The 26439-nt window shown below is 31.8% G+C and overlaps 2 protein-coding genes across 3 annotated transcripts; one reads left to right on the top strand and one right to left on the bottom strand.

Moving 5' to 3' along the window:
• The first annotated feature begins 112 nt into the window (after positions 1-112).
• On the top strand, positions 113-20240 carry LOC132945082 (uncharacterized). 2 transcript variants are annotated; one of them, XM_061014706.1, is made up of 5 exons: positions 113-314; positions 13904-14155; positions 17097-17659; positions 18605-18741; positions 19496-20240. In XM_061014706.1, exons 2-5 carry the CDS (start codon positions 14068-14070, stop codon positions 20019-20021), a joined length of 1314 nt encoding a protein of 437 aa, XP_060870689.1. In that variant the 5' UTR covers positions 113-314; positions 13904-14067; the 3' UTR covers positions 20022-20240. The 2 variants fall into 2 exon arrangements, with proteins under 2 accessions (XP_060870689.1, XP_060870690.1); XM_061014707.1 differs by lacking the exon at positions 113-314 and adding an exon at positions 12820-12843.
• Positions 20241-22388: 2148 nt separating this feature from the next.
• On the bottom strand, positions 22389-26378 carry LOC132945442 (1,5-anhydro-D-fructose reductase-like). Its single transcript, XM_061015186.1, has 6 exons — positions 25824-26378; positions 25429-25617; positions 24484-24600; positions 24226-24414; positions 23052-23255; positions 22389-22731 (listed from the first exon to the last, which is right to left on the bottom strand). Exons 1-6 carry the CDS (start codon positions 25902-25904, stop codon positions 22573-22575), a joined length of 939 nt encoding a protein of 312 aa, XP_060871169.1. The 5' UTR covers positions 25905-26378; the 3' UTR covers positions 22389-22572.
• Positions 26379-26439: the final 61 nt, after the last annotated feature.

Genomic DNA, 26439 nt, shown 5'->3' with positions numbered 1-26439 from the left:
ATTCTAAGTACATAATATGTTTTATACTACATCTACACTAGCTGTAAATTAAATAAAATGTATAAATAGGTAACGTAATTTGAATATAGTACATTGCACAAGTTCCAACTTGAATTTATTCTTACCTACTTATACTATCGTGTTCAATTAAATTTTTTTTAGTTTTCACTTAGTTTTGTGACATTTTACATTAAGATCCTGCTTCGTTGATCGCCTTCATTTGTAGTAAATGTAGAAGACAAGTTTCTCTCTATACATATAAAATTAAATTTCAATTATTACTTGGATTTAACAACATTTTATCCTGCGCCTAGGTAAGTGAAACTAAAAGTCGAAGTGACAGCTATTTTTTTTAAAACAATTACAAAAAATAATAGATCTGCCAATATTTTGATTTGATAAAATTGTGTAACAATATTGTTATGTGATTTCAATAAAAATACTTTTATACTTAATAGGTAGTACAAACAAATAGTTGTTTCGTCATTAAAAAAATGTATAAATAATTAAAATACCGAGATATTTGAAAGATGATAAGTGGATCCCTTATGAAATTGAAATGAGGGAGATATTTAATTTAAAGATAAAACTGAATGATATTGTTAGAGTGAAACACTAAGTTGTACTAAATTATAAAAGATGGACGTATAGTATTGTAATATTATGAATAGTAGCAGACGAAAATGTGGTTACACCTACTAAAAATGTTTGTTGATCATCAGAAATTAATAACCACGGGACGAGAAATTTTCACTTTATATTAAAACGAGTATTTTCTAGAAATGGTAAGTATATATTTATAAATCAGTCATTTAAAAATATTATTGGCTCTCTTTTAGTTGTCTTTTTATAAAGATTTGAAATTTTCGAAATGTGCTGATAAAATTTTCATTTTTAATACCTACCTAAGACTTAACATTTAATACAAGGTTCCTCATAAGTTATTTTTACAGTAAGCTACAAATATCAGAAATATAAACAATAATAAGTACGATTTTTTTATAGCCTTTGAAGTTTACATTTTGATGAAATAAGATATTTAAACAAAAAAATAACAATTTTAGTTATTTTTTTGCAGCTCAAAAAATAATAACCGTTGAGGCTTCACACTTTTCACCATTATGCATACTATTATTTTCAGTACACAATGAAATTTCCAAAATATTTAAATCAATTTATAACATAAACCTGTTCACACGGTACGTCATCTGCAGTAAGACGGTATAATACTTATAAGTTAACAACAATAATAATACGTGATATATTGATAATATAATATTACCGATAATAATATAATACAATACATTATTATGTGATGTTTTTGCAAAAATTAGTTCAACTTAGATACCGTACATTAGTATTACTACCTAATAGTAATATAAATATAATATTATAATAAAATATCCTTACAAATATACGCTGACACACTGTCTCCGCACAAAATCGATTTTCGTGTACAATAATTCATAATTTAAATAAAATTTAACACATCCACTATAGTGACCTACTCAATGACAAGATACACCCCGTTGTTTCCTAACCTATTTTTTTTATCCACCCTACCTTGAAAAGGTTTAAAAAAATTGTATGGAACATTATGTTTATAATATAAAATTAAATGTTAGTATTGTTTTGCTAGTTGGTGGTTGTTTTAATTGTAAGGGTCAAATCTCAGACCCCCCCCCCCACTTAAGATGTATGCACTCATTCACTGCCAGTTGGAAAACATAATGACTCTAAACATACTGTCCTCCTGTTGTACTGTATATGTACAACTAATTCCCAATTTTGTTTTTTTGTTTGATTAAACAATTATTCGAATAATCTAGTATAGGTAGGTTACTATTCGCATTGAATAATATAATATATTTTAATAAAATTATAGTTTTTGATATTATGTGCATCTAATCATATACACGACGTTGGTAATACTAAAACATACAAATTTACGAAACCAACGCGAATTATGTGATAATATCCAGATTCGATGGACCTACTGCAAAGCATAAGAAATTCTTAAACGATATCTGATCAAAAATCGAAAAAGACACTAATTAATCCGATAAATTGATAAATAGGTGGTAATGTGGTATGTCAATTGCGTATTTTCTCTCAAAAATAGTGGTCAGAATTTTGGATCAATGAATAATTGATCAGCGTGTATTTTATATTTAAATATCCAGTCTCCTACGAATGAAAGATTAAATGACTTAATGAGTTATAAATAAACATGATTGTAAACTTCAATGCTTATAATCGTGTAATATGTGGTTTTAAAGCCTTCTGTTGCAAATATCAATAAACTACATTGCAAACAATAAATTACAAACATTGAATAATCATACTACTCTTTCCAAACCTATGCAGCACGTGTTTTTCTCTTGCATTATTTTTTTTAAAACATTTATTACATTAACATTTGTTTATGTTTTCATTAATACGACTAGATGTTTGTCTAGTTATTCTAATTTATGATAGTATGTGGAGTTTGAAACGGGCAAAATTGACTTGATTTAAAGAAATAAACTTGTAAGTTTCGAACAGAACTTGTTTCCGGCGCATAAAAATATACATTTATTTCCAGTTACCTACATGAATATTTTTTATTCATACAATTATTTCAAACGATACCCAGGGATAATAATAAAAATAAAAATAAACTGCGCCCGAGAATTAAGTTTCTCATTCAATTATTTTAGATATTACGATAATCTCATATTCTCATTTAATAATAATATAAATTATACAATATATGTTTATTAAAATTTATTGCGTCGAAATGTTGTTTCTTATATATAATACGAGGACATGTTTTCTATATTTTTCTCGTTAAGAGTACGTCGTACGCGCTTGTGTGTTGTCTCCGTCCAACTATAATGTGAAACATAGCAAATTTTACGTTCAGAAGAATCCATTTTACTCTGTAATTTTTAACATTAGAGCAAATTGAGCTATTATTAAATTGAAGAGTAAAAATATTATCCAGGGCTCCACGAAAAAGCTTTTGATGATATTTTAATATTTTGAAGCAAATTATGAACATTTTGAATTGCAAATGTTTTTGTACATTTTATCTTAATAACTCGTAATTTCAAAATTAAAATATCATAGAAAAACCTATAAGTGGCCTTGGGCAACATATTTTTACCTTTAAATTCGATAATTCGCTCTAACATCGAAAATAATATAGAGTAAAATTAATTTTTCTGAACGTAAGATTTCTATGCTATGCATTTTAGTTAGACGAAGGCATCGGTACACGATCCGTGGTGGATAAAAAAAACTTTCAAGGTCATTGATCGATTTCTCTCATCACTAAAATAATGTCAGTGTAACTTCTCTCCAGAATTTCAACTAACTGCTTTAGTACTGCTGCAACACTGCAACAGGTACCTATGTTTTTTATTGTTTTATTTTTGTATTATCCTTCTTACGCACGTCTCCGTATTATATATTATTATTATTATTATTTATTATTACTATTTGTTATTAATACGAAGTACTCCGAGACATGACGCAGAGAAAGTTTATAAACGGGGATGTTATAAGGACAATTAGTACTTATACCACGGAGTGTTCAGTAGCAGTAGAATCGACTGAGATCCGGTATCTGCGTACATCAATATTATATAATATTATGCAGGGTATAATTATTAATCCGAGATTTAATTACAATGTTTAATGCTCGAATAAATATATATATATAGTAAAATTATACACGTATACCTATTATAGTTTATTTATACATACAAATCTAGGTACCTGGTTATAAATTTTGAAACGCTTATAAAACATATTATTACTGTACATCAATACGACATATTAATGATACAATGTGTAAATAAAATATAATTTGTAGAACGAAGATGAGATAAAATTTTGAATTCATACAAGCTAAAACAAAGTATAAAAGCCGTTTCCATGTCGGTCGATAATTTATTGTCTTGACCATAATACATGACGTGTATTCACGATTAGATAGGTATCGGTAAACTTTGTAAATTATATTTTATTTCATCAGAACATATTTCGTTTTTAAAAAGGCACAAAATATGTTGTGGCTGAGACCACGCGTCGGTCTCAGTCAATAGTCTTCCTCCTCACATCTTGGCGCCAGAAAAGCATGTAACAATATTATTATTATTACTATTACACGCTTGAAAGTAACAATTAACAATAAGTCCTCACACAAAAAAAATTAAATATTTCTATCGTAGCTTGCGGTCAGTATACAGCGTCCAGCCGAGATTTCTTTGATATCTGTCGTCGGTTATCGGTTTGGTTTTTCCGCAATAAAGATAACGACATCTTTGAACTATAACAGTTGCAACTAGAGCTTTTTTGCTGTTCAATTCAATGTAGGTAACAGAAAAAATTACGTAAAATTGGAAATCCCTTCTACAGGTTCACTCAAAGCGATGTTTAATTTCCCGAAGGTTAAAAAAAACCCCGTTCAGTACTTTGATAAATCTTTTCAGTTTATCGTTAATTATTTTATTTTATCAATATTTCTTTAAATATGTATTATCGTAAGATTGTTGTCATGATAATATAATAAACATAATAAATTATGTTATTATTTACTTATTACCGAGTTATTAGTTATTACTTATTATCAATCTTTACCGTGGCTAATTTTGTGTTTATATTAACTCTCTAACTAAACTGTAATAATTGCAGCTGCAGTGCTTGTTAACAATTTGCTTACGCAGAAAGCTGATAGAAAAAAAATGTAAAACCTTAACATTCCTACGCAGTTTCTTTACTCAGGCCTACAACTGTAACAACCAAAATGTATACCTATTAATTTTATATTTCAAACAAATCACTGTACAGATATGACTGTCGACCCACTCAATCAGCTAACTATACATAATATTATTATTATTAATTTGGGTAGAGGTATTTATTATTTTTTATTTCGGAACACTCATTAAAAAAGTGTTCTCGACTACATGATAAGAATATTATTATCTACATACCAAATTACAGTTATTATTATTACTATATTAAACACACACGTATGATATTACGTCAACATTTCAATCATATTGGCGATACGCACACGCGCGGTATATTCAATATTGCTTATTCTTTATATATGTATAGATACTCGTTGCGAACGCCGTCCATTATCGCTCGTCGGTCAAACATTTTTCTACAGCTATACAGCAGCCAGAAGGTAAACTCTTTTTCAATATTTTTTGTGCAAAATAAATTAATTAATAATGTCGTTACGATGACAAAAAAAAAAACAAAAAAACTTTGCACCAAGCAATAATTGAATAATTATATTTCGCTCCCGATAGTGCTCGACACGATCACTGCAGACAATCATATGTAATTAAATATCCAAATACGGATTTTCACAGTACCTTTCGCGTCATGATGCGATACGATTTTTTCATCATCCCCCGTACCCCGCGCAACACTCCTTACTTGTGGGCGCACCCGTCCAGACTATAGTCTATATAACATCATAATAATCACCGAAGGGGCTTTTTTCATGTCTGTTTTTAATTTTGTTCGTTCACGTAGTCTGTATTTTTGGGAACGGTTAGTAGTTACTAATTATACATGTTATAGGTGTAGGTATGTGTGTGTGTGCGTGTGTGTGTGTGTGTGTGTGTGTGTGTGTGTGTGTGTGTGTGTGTGTGTGTGTGTGTGTGTGTGTGTGTGTGTGCCTATAAAATATATATAATGTATAATGGTCTGGTGAATAGAGACATAATTTGTCCGGCACGCACGCGATGCTATTTGCCGACTGCGGTTGTCGCGCAATTAATTGCGCTGTTCGCATCTGTCTCGCGCCTTGATATCGCAGAGAATTCCGTCTGAGAGAAGCGCCACCGCACTATCGTCTTGAGGCCGAGGCAGAGCAATAATGTGTGTGTGTCTACAGGCCGTTTCATCGCTTTTGACTTTGTAAATAAATTGTTTACTACAAACTCAAATTTATGAATGGTCAATGGTCAAAATATGATCTGCAGTCTTCAACTAAAAAAATAATAGTATTTGAGTCTCAATTCTTAACTTAAACATGTGAAAACTCAAAAAACCTCTTCAACAACAATGGGAAATTAATTTACTCGTTCATTTTTTTAGACGAACTTGAGACCTTTGATGGCATCTCATAGTATTGTGAATTTTCACGTAAAGTAAATTCTTTGATGGGACGATCACGGCAAGACATCCTGTATTGGATGTATACATAGTCAGGGCCGGATCTTAGCTTTTTAACACCCGGGGAAACTAAAAAAATACGCCAATCTCAGGGAGATTACCAGAATTAGTATTTTTTTTTACGGAAAATCAAGCACACTCACACAGTACAGCAATATACTGGACCAATAATTTATTTACCACAAATAATTTAAACGATTTTAAACTAATCAAGTAATAGTTTAGAAGCACTTCTTATAATGGTGTATTTAAAGCTAAAACATGTGGAAAATATTTCCAAGTTTCAGGCTTAGAATAAAAATAAAATTGATAATAATAACATGTATAAATTATTTATTAACAAATCTAAATTAGGTATCCATTGCTTACTTTTAATATAAAAAGCTTTATGTAAAAGAACAATATTTAATTTGCAACATAACAATGTTATACATTTTTCATTTTTAATATTTGTTACAATCAAAACTTAATATTATGTACCTAAATACGGAAAAAATACAATGAAACAAAAATATGATGTACTGTAAATTGTAATATAATGATTATAACATGAAATTTACTTTATCATGGATTATAACTTATCGATAAAATGTATATGTGACACTCGAATTGCCTCCTAAACTTAGGTAGGTGACCTTTTTTTACTTGAATTGCCTCCCGGCGTTTTCGGAGGCAATATTCGAGTATACCCAAATGGTCTACTCGAATTGCCTCACATGACACACCTGGAATATTAATTAATATATCGATAGTTGTACGTGTATTATCGATTATTATATTATTCCGTAATGGTCAAAAATAAAATGTTTAAGACAGTATAATTTACCAGACAGATTAATTTTTCGAATGCAATAATCTTATCTGCGATTAGTGATTAGTCTATCATCACCAGTTCAACACAATCAGTTTCGTTTTCGCAACCACGATAAATAACACGTTATTATATAGTATAATACATTTTTATAAAAATGAACGTGATAAGCGAGATCAGCGAAAAGGGTAAAACCATTATAATATGTGCCTAATATACCTAACCTAACCATTATAATATGTGATGGTTTTAAGTTTGGATACAAAAAATAATTAGCTATTGACATTAAACGGTGAACAAGTACGAAAAAATTGTACAGCCTATTTGAAAACCGATCAACGCAATAAAATCCAGTTCGAAAATAGTAAACTTAATCACGATTGTGCGAAAGACTCGGAGCAAAAAATTAACAGACAGATACTCAGCAACAAATTGAAACGAAAAGCTTTAGAACAGATCTCTGAACGACCAGCAAAATTATTTTTAATATCATCAATTATTACTGCTGTGTCCGTCTATTTATTACAATATGTATTTGTTAATTTTATTTATTTTTTTTTTTTGTTTATTTTATTTTATACTGTTTATATTATTTTACACTATACAACTTATATCATTATTATTATTACTGTTATACTATGCACCTGACACGAATAAAAAACAACATTTATTTTATACAAACTTAAGTTTTTGACTGTATGACAGAATGATATTTCATCTAAATTATGTTTGATATATTTTTTTATAAATCGATTAATTATAGCTATCGCAGGCGATTACAGTACAATAGTAGGTAGTGACCCTCTTAGGAAGCAATTCGAGTGAATAATATTTTTGAAATCGGCCCAAGTAACAATGAAATGTTTTTTACACGTTTAATAAATATTAAAACATTTCAAAAATAATGTTTTTAAAATATATATTTTTTTTATATTAAAAAAATGTTAGATTTAAAAGATTTTTAATAAAAGATAAATTACATATCAAAGTAATGTGTATTATTCAATATGTATTTCTATACATTTTAAAATTATTAATTAATAAGTTTCTTTTTTTTAATATTTTAGCGCATATTTATGCAATTTTAAGTGCTATAAAATCCCAACCCTGATAATTAATAATAAGAATAGGAAAAATATTTCATTAAAAGTTTCCTAAAGTATCATGGCTTTTACTTTGCCTTTTATTATTTAAGGTTTATACAATAACACGACTAATTGGGGGGGGGGGGGGGCTGTATCTAGTATCTACATAATATATTATATGCAAGAAAACGATGTAATTGACCATACTTTAATATGTCACTAATCGGAGAGTTTAACTAAGTGTAATCTATGAATCTATGATAGACTAAGGCGTGTCACTCTCGCGCGCTGACAGTTGCGGACGGGTATTTCCACGACACTGCGTATACCTATTTCATATTTGTCCTTTTTAATTTTTAAATCAATGTTATTAGATATAACTTAACTCGATTAAAAATAAAATTATTTTATTTTATTCGCATATCGGCCAATATTACACATTTTCTGTAAAATATTATTTGAACCAAGTTTTGACTTTTGTTTTATAGTCAATTTTAAAATTTCAATTTACAAATTTCAAACCTTAAAAATACGCCCACGAAAATTATACGCCCGGGGATAAATCCCTGACTTCCCCCCCCCCTAGATCCGGCCCTGTACATAGTATAGTATTATTACCTATGTACAAGGGGGGAAAGTCGAACTGGTCGATGGACGGATTTGACGGAGAACAAAAAAAAAAAACCAGTCGCCACACATTGCAACTCCGACTTCCGAGAACGTATATATTATTATATTATTGAGTATAGTCCGACGGGATTATTATTATTACCTATCGTAAGCGTGCGTTGTATACAAATGGAGTTTATTCGTCCGGTCGGCTGATAGTCGCATCGATCACAGTGATAGAGACTTGAACGCACGCGGTGATAAACGTACCCCGGCATGAACGAGCAGCGACGACGTGACGACTGACCATCAAAAAACTTACTTAATTATCAATACCCACAAAACCTTCTTAAATCAAAAACAATACTTATTTCATATTTACATACTACATAATATTATATACATTTACATACGATTTTATTATTGTTTGGGGTGGAAATATATCGTGGATAAAAGTCGTAGAAAGAGAGGTACGTAAAAAATATTTTTAAATGCCATTGAAAAATAAATAAACATTGAAAGTTAGACTTAACGAGTGTCTAATGAGTGTCTTACATCAAATCAATATCTATGTAATGCATGTATCATTTATCTTTTCATGTATAATAACTCTTTCGGTTCAATTATTGATAGGATTTTCGGTAGAATTTAAAGAATATACGTACTCAATGTTAACGAATCATTATTATTTAACTACCCGATGTTGTGCGTATTGAAACAACATATTTGGGCTAATATTTGAGCTTTTAACTTTAAAGTAAAAATAATAATATCATTCCTGATTTATAAATAAGATATAACCATATTTATAAGTACACACACATGTGTATATACATATATAAAATACCTTTGACTAAAATATATATACCTAATCTATGAATTATGATATAATATATCCAATGGAATTTTTATATTACAACATTAACTATTTATTATGTTATTGATCAATTCGGTAAAGATGTTTAGTTAAACTTTTATTTTTATATTTTAAAATACATATTATTTTATAAATAAATAATGGTGGTTATCAAATACAGTGTAACTATGTTTCAATAATATTTAATCACTAAATCCTATTGACTCACATTATATTATATTCATAATTTTCGTAACATCTATATTTTTTTATTATTTAATTGATTTATTATTATATGATAATTACCAAAAATAATATGCTAAACTATAATAAACATGTAAATTGCCGTTTGTAAATTCATATCATAACATCAAAATTAAATTGGTAACAACATGAATATATTCTTCTGGAGTTGAATCAAATCAATGTATAATGTGCAGTATTCTATTGAACACATCTTTTATCACCTTGGTACGCAATTTATTTCATCAATATTAATTCAATATAATATAATACTGTGGTATATTATTACGACATGCCATCAATATACCAAAACATAAAACAATTTGCCTACACGAATATTGTTCAAGGCGCTCGGCCTTCGTTTATTATTGAAAGCAATGTTTCGATTTCATGCATATATTTTTTTTTCAAAAAGATAATGGTTCCCACTTCCCACCATGATCTTAGATGATGATCTCTACTGAATATGTCCGTGTACTATACATAAGTATCCGTAAGTATTTTAAGCACTTTTTTTTTTGTTCTGTGCAGGCCCATCCAAATAGTTTTAAAATTAAAATATGTAAGTGTTGGAAATAAATCGTCACAATAGGCAATTACGTATTATTTCGATACGTAAACATAATATATAGGAATTTATTAGAGGTTAATCTTAATGTATCGTTGTTATTCAATGTTATTCAGAATTTACCACTTTTTGTTTTCTAACTGTATGCAAGTACCTACATAATAAAAGTAACTTTTTTATTTATTTATAATGCACGAACCCGTCGCATTCTGTCGAATATAACAACATTGAAATATATATGGAATTAAATCACGGAGAACGCTTGAAAAATATGATTGATTATAATATTATTGTTTTAATATTATCATTGTACGACCTGCAGCATTTTAAGGAGTTTTAAATAGGCAATTTTGTTGTTCTTTTAATAACAAAAAAAATGTCAATCTAAGTAAAGTGACGGTCTAGTACCCCTGCTCTGCAGACTTCTGAATATTGTAATGGGTACGCATTCGAAAGCCGACTGATGTGACAATAGTGAATAGTGTGCCTATTAGCTATATCAGCACGACGTTACGTAAACGGTTTTTACATTTATTTGCGAAAACGCAATGTTTTCACTTACTTAGTTACCTGTACCTACAACTCTACATATCATTATTATAAATTATAATAATATAATGATGTTATCGAGTGACTTCGAGCGTCAGTGGCATCAAACAAATCAAAAATAACCGATAATAATATGTACCTATATATAGTATGATATATCACAATACTGCTGTTAGGGCCGGCGTAGGGGTTAGGTGATCGTCTAAGGGGCCATTGCCAATGGACGCCAAAATGTCTATTTAAAATTTTATTTTTAAATAATATTGAAAATCTAGATTTAAATTATGTTCAATTACATCATTTCTATAATTAGTAATAAGAAAATACTTTTTTATTTATGTAAGAAAATATGTAAAATAATTATCTTTATTTTGACTTGCGTCGTCTTTTTAAAACTCTAATTTTAGTTAACTTTTCAAAAATGTGTTATTTTATCATTATTATAATATAACGTATAACCTATACTATACCTTTTTGCTTATATATATATTTCACAATAAATAATAGAATATTGACGTATAAAAAAAAGGCGCCCACATAACGGTTGGCCTAGGGCGTTATTATTATACCTCACGCCCGTCAACGACTGCTGTGACTGTTCGAATTTCCACACAACGTCTATTACAAGCGTAATATTATAATATTTTTCACAAGCTCTTGACGACGTCTTCGTCGTTGAGTTGCGTAGATTCGACACTGTAGCACGTGCGTCAATTTCACTCTTTTATTCTTACGTTATAAAAAAAAAGCCCCAGCTGGACACTTACCGCGGTATATTATGGTAATAATATACTAATATGTGTTTTTATTACGCATACACTGCTGACTGCAGGTGTGCATATTAATTATAGTATGGAGAAAATGCACATTACGACAACATATTTTGTTTTCCCTTCTTTTTCGATGAAATAATCTGAAAAATGTTCACTCGCCGCTGCTATATAACCGCGACAATGCGGTACAACGGTACGCTTCGGTATCCGCTCAAATACATTATTATCGTTTATTGAATATTATAGTTGCTCGACGTAGTCAACCAGTTCCGTTTTCACTCATTTCGATCGATCGTCGAAACCATCGCTGGTACACGCTGAAATACGGAGTTATATTATTATATACCGCGCATACCGCAGGATAGGTACCTACCTGTTCGATTTCGTCCGCGTGGTTGCCAAACAGTTCGTGACAATGATAATATTATTATTCTGTTACCCGCGACCAGTTTTATTAACTCGTTGATAAATTATTTTGCGTTTTTATAATAATATTATACCGTTCCGTTTTTCGTTTTTACGATTCACCTAACACATTAGCACGATATTATTATACCTAAATTTAATATAATATAATATTATGATCTTTGAGGCCGTACAACTGCATCGTTTTTATGGTCATGTAGTAAGTACAGCAAGTTTATGTTTATTCAAATACTGTCGTCCGTATATACATGTATACAATTATAACACGTCATCTGTCAGTGGTAGCAGGTACACTCATTTCTGCATCATAACATAATAACCGTAAACAAACCCGTTATTTCGAACAGAGCGCCGTGGACACGTTTTCCTAAAAAATATTGTTGTATACGGAAATACTATTTTATAGAGTGTGTCCGTATTGAAAACCTCTTATTGGTCGTATTATTGATCACGGCGGTTGTATTTTGAATGTCTATCTATTCGACAGCTAAACCCGACGTCGCCGTCGTGCAATCGATGCAGGTATCTGTCGCCGAGACGGCATCACATTTTTTTAAGTAAAAAACAATGTTTTAGAGTATACTTGATTACACTGCCGTGATAATATCCGTGATAATATTTCGGATTAATTATTATATACAAATATAATAGTATACAGAGTGCGTGTGTTCGTTTCACTTGTTATGGTTCTAATCTCTTCAATCGATTATTCAAATGACTCTATTTATTGTATACGATGGGTAAATATTAAATATAAAAAATAATAATATATAGTTATAGCTTACTGGAAAACATATAGATAATATTTATATACACTGTGCCATTCGGTATTTCTCTATTCTAACGATAAAACTAGATATTGAGCTGACGAACTTACATCACAAAAATAATTTATAAATCCACTAAAATTTAAATAAGACCTACCTATAATACATGTATGTTATGGTTCCCGGTATTCCGATATAATATTATAATTTATAATCTAACATTAAAGTATTACTAATATTGAAGTATCGGTATTGCTGAATTGAATTCATCGTCGTTGACACATTTTAAAATGTATCTTTATTTAATTAATACAATTATAAAACAAAAAGTCTTGGCATAATTTATTGAAAAAATTGTACATTTTTATGAAGATGCAAAATATAATAAACAATGTAACTGAGTATATAACTTTAGTTAGAACGCGTCGTACGATTACATAATAGTATGATCAGACTTTAATAAATTTTATAACGTAAAGGTACTTGACTCTATATTCAATTATTGGAGTATTTTGAGATGCAGTTAATTGTTTTAATATGTTCGATTAATTAATTATACACACTTATATTCGCTCAAATTAAAAACAATAAATACTGTTATATGTATTTATTCGTACAATTTATTTAACACATTTCTCGAGATATCCATTATCGGTTTATAAACATTAAAAAAGTTAATTAGTGAATACGCTCTGGAATAATTATTCAGGTAATTAGGTGCCTGACTAAAATGTTAGCACTTGTACATTTTTTAAATTATAGTTATAACCACTTAAAAGCGTGGCAGTTATAATATAAAATATACAATTAGAGCCACTTCTTGCACACGCATTGCTACAAAAGTGAATTGTTTCGATAATAGCACATCATATTTGCCAAATCACTTATGCCATAATTTATTTGAGTATCGTTGATTAGATTGAAAACGGTATGTGTACTTTGTTAATTATACATTACTCAATTTGAGTAGGCATAAGCACTTATAATTTCACATCAAACGCATACTATTATTTTACTCGCTCGTTGTCTGCAGTAAGGTTCAGTAGCTGTTCCAAGTGACTGCGGGAGACGAGACACGGATTGCACCGAGCAGAGGACTACAGAGGAGTATAGCCATAATAATATTACAAGGAGCAAACCCGAGGACTGTATTCAGACGTGTTGAATCATAAGACCTAATAACGTACACGCGCGAAAATGTATTCAACTGCATTTACTGCAGTATGTTTAGTCATTTGTTCATGTCTTCTTCCGACCATCTATGCCAAGAAAATCAATCGATCTGGTAAAGTACATTGTATACACATCACATTATAATATTATTAATTATAACACATTCCGAGCAGTGCCGGATTAACGTAAACAAACAATTTCCTAGAGTGCCAAATCTTTTAAATTCAATATTGATTTAATCTTTAATGTATATAATATATATACAGGTAGATAGGTACCTATATACTTGACAATTGCTTGTCGAAATAAACTATAAATTTGCATTTGTACGTGCTTATGCGCCTCATTTGAAAAAGGTACATATAAGTAGTTACTACACTTTTACTTCTTGGGTTAACTGATATGTCATATTATTATAATATCTAGATAATACTTTTGATGTATACTTAGGTACATTGAATTAGTTTCAATTTTAAAACTTTTCTGACTTTTTGAACTGTTTCAGCAGCTCTGGTTTTCCCACAACATAATATTACTCATGATATTCCGAATAAGTGATTTTTAAATTAAATTCACTTTGAACGATACTTTCTATTAATTTCTATATTATACTCTATTACTACTTGAATACGATTTTGTTCTTTGGTCCACTGACCAGTGAAAATATCCTTTCAACATTAACGTTATGCCCAGCAATGGCATAAATAAGTACTGAGTCACATTAAAATTAAACTACGTTTTCTATTCAATAACTATATTATATATTCAGTGGCGTATTTACAAGGAGGATCTTAGTGTACTTCTCCAGTACTCCAGGACGCCGAACCCCTGCCCCTCCAAGAACCCAAAAAGGAAACATCACAAAAGATATTGAAATATATGTCGGGTTATATTATGATGTAGTTAATAATCAATAGTTATACAAAAGACCCGTATTAGCTACGAGTACTGAAGTACAAAATAATATAGGTACCAGGTACCTAAGTAAGTATATTATAATGTATAGGAATATAGGCATAATACATGCATAACATCCTATATGTTTAATGCTTAATACCAGTTTTAATCGGTCATATAAACGGGGAAAATTCTATTTAAGATTTCGATTATATGTTATAATATTGTCTAATTGTGACGACCGTGGAATTTAATGTGTTAGAATAAAAATAATTGTTATGTTTTAGGTTTTCGTCCGTTGTTTAGAAATAAATAGATACCTATATGTATAAAAGATGAATGCATAATAGGTATCCAACTTGCTTTGTTGTACCTATACTTGCAATTCTTACGCACAGATTTCACATCGGTTACAACAATATGAACATTAAACGCGTTACCTTTCTAGCACCTGCTCGTCGATTATAATATAAGATGACCTTAAATAATATATAACATAACATTGCATCATATTATAAATAGGTAACGGCGGTTTCCAACAAAGGCTCGGCAATTGAACCGAGCCCAGCGGGTTAGGTTAGGTTAGGTTAGGTTAGTGATTAAAAGCTCTATTAACCCGTTTACTAATAGTGCCGCCGCGACACCGGTTCATAATAATATAATAAATGTAATATTAATGATATATTTATTATTGTTGTACTTACTGTTTTCTAAAACGTTAGAATGATTCACCCGATACGCGTATAGTATACCTAGAAATACATTTTAATATTCGATATGAGTAATTTAAACCGTAATTCCTCGATAATCGCATAATATTATAATATGTGTACCTTAGCTATATCATAAATTCGTAACATAATTATATATGTTCGTATATTATAATGTATATGCGGTGCGTTAGTGTATTGTCGAAATGAATAAGTTCCTGTTGAACGCGTTTCTTTATAGATAAGATGTCTTTCTGGAATTGTTTTTACGCATTAAAAAACACGCGGCATTATAACATACGCAATCTAAATTTCTGAAAACACGAAAAACATCGATATAGGTACATAATATTATACGTTTGAAATATAATAACTACAGAGGAGTCGGTGTTTGACCATTACCGCGATTATACGTTAAAATGTATTAACACTAAACAATATACCGAGAACCGTGTAGTTATACTATAGATGTTTACACGTATACGCGATAAATACCAAATATTACATTAAAGTTACCGTAACCAAAACTGTGGGCATACCGGTAATCGGTATAGTGCGGCGATTACCGATCAGTTTTTCGATACAACAAAAATATCATCACCCACCAACTCAGCGGAACGACCGTGTAAAAATAAATGTAGGTATTATTATTTTTAATTCGTACTACGCTTTTTTGACGATACAAGGACGTGAAATACCCAGCACACACTTTTTCGTGCCACTTCTAAATCGTATTATAATCAGAAAAAAATTGTCTACGATTTTTATGTAAGACAGGTGTTTAAAGTATTTTTTGCCAAATTTTAGTTTGGCGGTTGTTTAATTTTTATTTTTCATACTTAGGAAATATATACTCATGGCATACAATATAACAATTAACAGATACTCGATTTTATGTAGGGATATCTGATCAAAAACCTAATATCGATCCTATACTCAACTTTTCGTTATCGTTCTTGCTCAGGCATTCAAATTCAGGGCGTCATTTGGGTTTGCGGCCACTTTCACCACATTATATTTTAGTATTTACAACAGAGCGCATAATATAATATTATCATAATATGTGGCATGTGTGTAACACTATCTTCTAACATAATATAAACCAGAGATAGGTATTCAAACTGAGCGTCGTGGCCCCAAATGGGCGCTGCGAGTATTAATATTGTCAGAAGAGTTGTGGCACAGATGAAAAAAAAAATAATGACGATAACGATGAAAACGATTAATATAATATTATTTTATTCTACAACATATTCAATTTCAATTTTCAATACATAATTTCACATTAAAACATTTTCTATATGTGTATTTGAGAGCCACCGAAATGTTGTGAAGAGACGCGAAGGAGCCGTGAAATGAAAACGTTTAAATGGGTACCTCCGATATAAACAAATAAACTACCTATAATGTTATTTATACGATAGGTACATTATTATAATATTATAGTTAGAAACGAGGACGACTGTTCGTTATGGGTGGCCGAAAAAGTCGAGCCCAAAATGCCCATACCGTTCACGAGCAACGGCAAGCGGTACGCGATCATCTATCCGAACGCCAAGGGCCGGCTGGACGTGAAGAAAGGCCGTAGTTTCAAGCTGTCGTGCGCCACAGCCAAGTTCGCGTCGAGCGAACTGCAGCGGAACGGCACCTCCGATGCGTTGGTCACATGCGTCGGCAGCGACGTGCTCGAGTACCGTGGCCGGACGTACCGGTACGAGGACTTCCAGTGCGACGGCATGCCCAAGTCGGAGCTTCGAGTCACCGACGACCGGTGCCAGCCGGCCAACTACACCGTGGCCGTGGTCGGTTTCCAGACGGACCGCGCGTTCCTCCGGCTGTACGGCATGTGCTTCGACAAGTCCACTAAGAACAGTCTGTACACTTGGTACGACGCCCGGGCGCCGTACTACGACAACCACCAGAAGTACAGCAAGCGACCGGCGTTCATCAAGTCCAAAGAGCTGTACGGCAACACGGACGTGAACAGGAAATACACTTTCAAAGAACAGGTAAGATCTTCTGCGGCTGCAGGAATGCAGGATATCGTCCAGTCTTAAGCAGTTTTAAATCTAAAACATAATCAAAATCAGACTATTCTACGAGAGGAATGATCGTTTTCTCTGTAAGTTCATTTTTGATCGTTGAAATGATCTGATTTCGATTTTTCGTAGGCCTATAGGTTGTAATACATTACATGGTCACCGTGCTACGTACGTGTACGTAAATAGCAATTTCCAGCATTTATGTGCCTCTTAATAAATATCTGACTCCAAAACCATTAAGCCATTATCAGCCTAAAATAAACGATAACGATCGGCAGAATAAATTTAACAGTATTACGATATTGTATACAATAGACGATAAATATTTTATAATTTGCTGTTAATGCCATTTGAATATGTTTTATATCAAATCGATACAAATATGACAAGAACACAATTTTATTTGTAAGTATATAGGTAACTATAATATTATTTAAAAACTTGATACCATTATCCAAGCATTTTTAAGCATATCGCCTATTATGCCTGTTATACATTTTTGATACATATTCTTACTATGAATTTGTTTCTAAACGTTCTGGGCATAAGGATAATATGCATATTCTACAAAACATATTTTGCATAAAAAACCAGGTCCTGCAGGTTAATAGTAATTTCGACGATGATTTAATCAGATAATAGATCGACCGGCACCGGCTTCCTAAGCTGTAAGTCGTGGAGTGTATAAAAGTATAATCTTCTCAAGGTTAGATGATAATTGTATAAATGTATAATACTATGCTATGTTATGGGCTAATGGCATACCTGATATAGCCTGATAGTTGATTTAAGTCACCAACAATTATCCTAATCAATGCTTATTATTATTACTATTATTCAAACAAATATTTAAAAACCATTATAATTGAACTATAAAAATAATACTTACCATAAAAAAAAATGTTGGCTTAGAAAAAAACGGTGGCGAAAATACTCAGATCGGACGAACTTGCGGATAAGTACATAAGGAATGATAACCAACACTCGCTGTCCCGGGGCCATTACGCAGCCAAAGCAGACTTCTTCTTTGATTACGAACAGACTTCAACGTAAGTGATACACCGTCGCTACTTGCCTACTTAACTATAGATACAGCTGCGATACTATACGGCATATAGATACGCGTAGGTAGGTAATTACAGAGTTACGGCCAGTGGCGTGCAGATGAATTTTTAAGAGTACATGCAGTCAACAAAAATACCCACTAGGCACCTACCCTTTTTTATAATGTTATATGTAAAAACAAATTTCATTACAATTCTAGTAAACAAATTTACAATTTAGTGACGTTCTTTTTCTACCTTGAGCAAAATTAAAACATAGCTCATAATAGTCCCTATAAAAACAAACCGAGATAGGATTTATCAATATGTAATTATTGAATGGGGATAGCAAAGTTGCTCATCGTGTACTTACTCAATTACTTAACAAACTAACTGAAAAGAAAAACAAAAATAAATCATGTACCCAGCCCAAACACATACTACGTATGTTAAATACATAAGGATCATACCAATTAGCACAGGAATTGACTGGGGATACGGATCGGCCCAGAGCGATTCAATAAATAAGTATTTTTGAATAGACGAATACGTGTAATTAAGCTCTAATAAACTTCAGTCTAATACAATTTTTAAAAACAGTCAACAAAAAACTTAACCCCTCCTCTCCCACCATAATTATTTCTGAAATGATGTAATTTTTTGATCGGTTCAGGACACCCAATATTTTACCTACCTATTATTGTTCATATTTATAATATATAGTATTTTCCTATTATACGTGTATTTTGCGCACATGTAGGTTTTACTATGCGAACGTAGCCCCACAGTGGCAGATATTCAACGGCGACATGTGGGCCGATCTAGAGCAGTCGACCCGGACAAAGTTAAGCAGAAAAAACGGCACGTCCACACAAGTGATCGTCACCGGCACGTACGACACGTGCACGCTGGCCGACGTGGACGATGTCCAACAACCACTGTACCTCGACCTGCCTGGTGCCATACGAGTGCCGCTGTTCTACTGGAAGCTGCACTACGATGTGGACGCGGCGGACGGCATCGTGTACATCGGTCTCAACAACCCGTACAAGGAGATCGACGATAGCGTGTACATATGTCCTAACATATGCCCGGACGGTTACCACGGTCGCGGTTACCAGGGCCGCGATCACCGAAATAATAAGACAGAGACCGAACCCGGCCGCGGTGATCGGAACGACCCCGAACCCGACGCCAACGACGGGCTCATCTACTGCTGTACAAAAAAGTCGTTCGAAGAGGCTTACGGCGAGCTGGACCCAATCGTGTACAAACAGCTGATGTGAACACAAAAAAAGTCAAATTCCTAACTACAGCACCCCATGCTATATAGTTACCTAACTACCTATACTTACATTATTCGTTGGCTATGACGAACGACGTAATCCTAGATTCCTAGCTACATTCATTACCCGTCGGCACAAATAGAATATGTTAATAATAGCAATTATATTGTATACCATTAAATAATAAATTAATAAAATATATTTTGATATTATATAATATGTACCGACCATTTATTATAAAAATGATTGTGCGTTTGTTGGTATCCCGTAATCTTGGAAAGTACGGAACCAATTATTGGTACTACATTTTGAGACTAGGGGAGTGTTTATAGCTTCGTTTTTCCACCCATATAGAGTGGCTCACGAAAATCGAATATTTTTTAGTTATAGAGACATAGAGTTGAACTGGTACCTAACAGAAATAAAAGATACTTTTATATGCTCTTTATAATATTATGGATAAAAAAAAGTGGAAAGGCGGGTACCGATGTGCAGTATATGTCTAAACTCTAAAGGCGGTGCTACAACGGATGGGTTTAATTTTAATTCAGTGATATAAATCATTGTATATGTGACATGTGAGGTAAACAAAGTGGGTTTGAACAGTGTAAAACGATGAACAAGTACGATGGCCATAGGGGTGCAACGCTTGGATTTGTGGTAGATGGGCAACCTATGATACGTGCCTCTAACCTAACGTCCTAAACTTTTATGCCCCTGGAGTTGAATGGGTAGGCAATCTAACTACCCACGTAGGACAGGATTTGCATCCAGACATGCTAGAAATGTTTGATTCAAACTTCAAAACTTCGACTGGTGTCAGGTTCTATAGCAAATATTTTGCTATTACTACTCTCACATCAAAATTAGCGTTAGTAGTTGTTATGGACTCCGAGAGAGTATTGTTTTCGAGTAACACTTGTGAGGTAATGAATTCTGTACTAAATCTGTTCTATGTTAAATGTTTTAATAAATGCTCAGTGTGTGATTTTTTTAAGTAAAATTACCTACAGCATTCTCCTTCAGCACAATAATAAGCATCAAATTAAACTTTTCGCATAATTACAAGCGAGTCTCACGGGCAACCCGCGGGATAGCTTTACTATAATATAATCGACCGTGTCCGGAACCCTGACGGGCGTTATGAAACTCCACCAGAATACCGGTTGGATAAAAAGGTAATAAAAAGGTCTAATGGAAACTTCGCCAGTTTTAATAGCAAAGGAGGGGAGGATATGAGAAAGAACACGGACGACGACTACGGCAACACGGCGGCTAGAAGAGGTATCGGCGCGGGTGACGATTCCGCCCCGACGATACCAATGGTGACGACGGCGATGGTGACTCGATACGACTGCAGCGGCGGGGACGTATCTTTGGCACGGGGTGAGTGGTAGAGATGAGTGCTGGGAACACAGATGTCAGCGGTGACGGACCCGCGGAAACTTAACCGTTTCAGGGTCTGGCGGCGCGCGACTCCACAGCGATGGTCATTGGACGAAAACGCGGCTGAAGGGACACGGCGAAAATAATTACCGAGAGACGATAGTTGAGGACCGCGATGCGTCGCGCTGCGGTCCACTAACATTCGACCCGCGGTAATCCCACATCGGCCGGGTCGCTTGTCCGCGGTCACCGCAGATTCCACAGCACCAAATCTTGCTTCACTCGCTCTGTGTCCATTGGTAGCCATTGTCCGTCATCGTCAACGCGCACGACATCACGTACTAGCCGCCGCTCGTCGCCGTCAACCATCGCTCTCGGTCTAGACTCACCGGCCGGGCAAGGTAGTCACGCGTCCGAGCAAACCAGCCCGTGACACTCGTCAATCCACGGGACAGGTCGCGAGAACGTAGCAAAGGTGACCATTGGCCTAAGTGCCTTTACACTTATAGCATATCAGCACCCATCCCTCCACTCCTGGTTTATTGTGTCTCCTGTCTGACGTATTTTGTTTCCTTTAATTACTTCTTAAATTTTTCACTTTGCTTTATTATTTTATAATTAATTCTTTGTTCCAATTTTGTGTGAATATAAAATATTATTTTTCCCCTTTACGTATTGTTTTTGTTCAATAAATAATAAAAATATTTTTGTGAACACAAAAAACTATTGTTTCTTCTTTTTTTTTATATTGTCGAGTGTATAAATCAATTGTTTATCGACTAAAAATTGTTGAAACATATTTTCAACAAAAGACTAGTTGGTAAAATAAGGGGTGTGTCCCGTTTTAATTTTTACCTTTTTTATAGCCCGAGTGCGTCCTCAGTCCACAGCTGCTATAGGTACATATTTAAGATAAACTAATCGAATAAAAACTTTTAAAATGAATCTACTATTCGATTGTCAAACATGTAAAAAGAAAAATTCAATTCAATTTTATATTTCTTATTTCAAATATAACAGTATCAAAGGTCTGTTTTTATCTGTGTAGTTATGGTTCTTCATTAAATGGATAGTCTTTCAAGTGCATTGCTCTAAAAAAAATTATTAAAATTTAAATATTTGAAAAATTTAAAACATAAGTCATACAATTATGTTATTCATTACTTCAACTTACGGTTTTGAAAAGAACATAACGTAGATTTTTGTTCAATGACTCCAGTAAATCTATTTCCTCCTTGCTAATTTCAAAATCCCAGACATCAAAGTTCTCTTTTTGTCTTTCTGGATTAGATGATTTTGGTATAACTATAACACCTCTTTGAACCTTAATTTAACAATACAAGAAAGTTTAATAAAAGGATCTGTGAATTAAAAACATTAATTTATGCTGGCATAAATTAGTGTTTATTAAACATCAGTTGGCAACACTCATTCAACATCATTGGAACTGATATTAATAAGATACTCCTCTATTTGCAATATTTATCAAATATGTGACAACCATAGACTTTAAACAACACAGCTTGCCATATATGATATAGCAGGGACACATAATTAAGTTTTCTAACAATTTATGATAGAAATACAAATAATACAGATACAAATCTATACAAATCTTTAAAAAAAAACTCAGTATATCATTACCTGAAAACGTATTAATACTTGAGCATTGGTCTTCTCATACTTGTCGGCAATTTTTTTAATAATTGGTTCATCTAAAAGTACTAATCCTTCTGAGTTTGCACCTCTGTAAGGTGATCCTAAAGGTCCATAAGCAGTTAATAGAATTCCATTACTCTCACAAACCTCTTTAAGTTTATTTTGAGTTAAATAAGGATGATTTTCGACCTAAAACACAATAGTTATTAAATACAGCAAAACTTTCATATAATGAACTTCCCATTATTAACAAAATTTTGTGTTAAAAAAATATTAATTTACTCCTATTTAAAGAAATTCTCTAAAATATAAATTTTTTTTATTGCCTATAAGTCTTTATAATATGGAAGTTTTACTGTATATTATAATTTATAATGCATTACAATTTTAAAGGTATAAACACTAATATTATTTAATTTATTATTATACAAATTTATTTACTTAGCCAATATTAATTTCTAATTATTTGTTAGCAAAATGAAATTAAAGCAAAACATTGTTAATTTATAAAAGATTTTTTTTTTTAGTTTTTTTTAAACTTTTCAGTTACCAATCCTTTAAATCAATCACTACCTAATCAGTGGCTGTACAAGGTTTTTTTTTTGAGGAATAATGCTTAAAGTACTCAAAACTAATTACGGTTGATGGGCAGGTATGCAGTATAGACACAAACGAACCTTTTTGGGACAATTTATCCAGACAAAAAATTGGTGAGTGGATGGGTAGGTGGGTTGACATGTACTACCTTTTGTTGCAGTTGTCAGTTGTCGCAGTTTGACTTTTGGGTATAATATTTCAATATCAGTATTTTAGGACTAGGTGCCAGGTGGGTTGAACAATTTTTTGTGCCGTGAATAATAATTGTTTAGCTCTTATTATAGGCGCCTGCCTAGGAAATTAAAAGTTGTTACCTAGTACCTACCGAGATTCTTTCAACGGACGTCCCTGATGTAAAGTAAATAATTTAATTACTAGTTAATTATACAATAATCAGTTTGAGGCTACTAATAATAATTAAGCAGCATAATACAGTGACAATGTATGCTACATTAATAATTATTGTTTCAAATACTTTTGACAATTTTGGTTAAACTGTTCTGTATTAAAAACAATTTTTAAATGTTATGATTTGACCAGTAGTCTTAGTCTTAGTTATTACCTGATTAACAACTGGTTTTATTGTTGCTATTTCCAAAATTTCTTTCGTTTGTTTAATATTAAAATTTGAAATTCCTATTGATTTTGTGAGTCCTGATAGGACACATTGTTCCATAGCTTTCCATGTGTCTAAATAAGAATCATCAGTGCCAATGAATCTTCCTTCACTATCTTTCGCAATCGGATGTTCCTAAAAATTATAAAAAATGAATTACAATGTAACTGCTATACCTACAATAGTCAAAATTAAATTATTCACAGTAGTCGCAACTGGCCAATGAATAAGGTATAAATCTAGGTAATCCAAACCCAATAACTTCAAACTATTCTTCAATGTAACTTCCACGTCTTGGGGTTTATGGTTGTTATTCCATAGCTAAACAAATAACAATTTTAATACTAAACACATTCATGTAATATTTTAAATTATGTACAATAATTAATAATGATAAAAAATTATTTGTGTAAAAAATTATATTAACTTTACAAAAGTTAAATGAATTCATAAAATAAGAATTATTAAGAGGAATGTTCACATAAACGATAAGACAATAATCTAAAACTACATCATACATGCCATACTTGTTAAATAGTGAATTAATTGTCTATATGACCTAAATAATTGACATCTGGGTCAATATTAAAATTATCAATTAATTACCCTATTATTAGATGAGCAAATGATCTGTGATTCAAGCATTATTTTCTTGGTTTTTTTTTATGTACAACACTCAGCAGCAAATTAGCATAATAATTGTAAATGTACTTAAAAATGTACCTAATATACTAATATGTATATTATATACTGTATAGTGTACCAGGTACCTATACATTATATTATTTAAGTACAAAAACATATTATAATTATTCATGTCAAACAAGTGCGCTGCTTTTTATTTATAATATTGTAGCCTGTAGGTAGCAAAAAATGTTTAATTTGGTGGTGACTGAAATACCTTGTTTAATAATTGATATTATAATTTTCTAGACCAACATTTCCCAAACTATTCCTCCGCCAAACTCCTTAAAATATAGTAAATATTATTGCGAAAAATAACTGAAAGTAACCTAACCTAACAATAATAAATAATAATAATTTGCGGACCCCCCGCGTAACACAGTTTGCAAAAGCTGTTTTAGAGGATGTATATGGTATCTATACTAATGCTGTATTATTTTCTGGTAATAAGTTTTAAGTACATACCTTACTAGTAATATATAATTCTTCTCTTTTAATGACTCCTTCTTTAATTTTTTCAGCAATAGCCTTTCCTATGGAATTTTCATTATTGTAAAAAGCTGCACAATCAAAATGACGATATCCTATATCAATTGCACTTTTTACTGCATCGTAAATCTCTGTTTGTTCAGATTCTTTTAATTCAGGTGTGGTCTAAAATGTAATAAAATATGCATATAGGTATAATAAACATAGGCAACAAATATTTTCAAATAGATAGGTACGTACAAAAATTTAAATAGTTTTTCTCAAATAAGAACTTAAATAAAACGTGACTATAATTTATTATGATTTTTGTTGAATTAATTAATAGAAATAAAATATATATATATAAATAGTTTAACAGCATTTTATATTACCTGCCAAGTGCCCAAACCTAAGATTGGATACTGTTGGCCATTGTTGAACTTCACCATTTTCACTGATGTGGACGACGACATATCTAGTATAATTTATAATCAATGCTAGTATATAAAAATCACTAAATCGCAAGAAACGAGCGTGAAAGGTGATATAAAAATTAAAAAATAATGTAAACTTTTTTTAAAATAATATAATCACTACGAAGGCTAGACTATAATGAACAAATGTACAAATGGACGTCTATTATAATATAAGTAGTATCATGCTATAACAATTTTTTTTTTCAATGTTATATCATGGGTAGTATACTAAAAGTAGTATATTATAGAACTCTAGAATAACTAAAAAGTTGTGTAAGCACTGCGTTAGACTCTTCAGTCTTCACTCTACGAGAGTACAACGAGCTAAACACTCTTTTTATCTATGGTATGGTCTAATGTTGATTTAAAATGTTTAGTTATTGCAGTATGTCTAACGTCTGTACTCACTACTCACTACTCTGTGTAAATAATTCACGAACATAGTAAATTAGTAATTACTAATAATTTTGCCATATTTTATCAATTCTGATAAGGCAACTGACAAGTAACCGCAATAATCCATATTCTATTG

The sequence above is a fragment of the Metopolophium dirhodum genome, chromosome 5, assembly GCF_019925205.1.
Source record: "Metopolophium dirhodum isolate CAU chromosome 5, ASM1992520v1, whole genome shotgun sequence".
NCBI classification, from domain to species: Eukaryota; Metazoa; Arthropoda; class Insecta; order Hemiptera; family Aphididae; genus Metopolophium; species Metopolophium dirhodum.
This window is presented reverse-complemented; position numbering and strand designations above follow the sequence as displayed.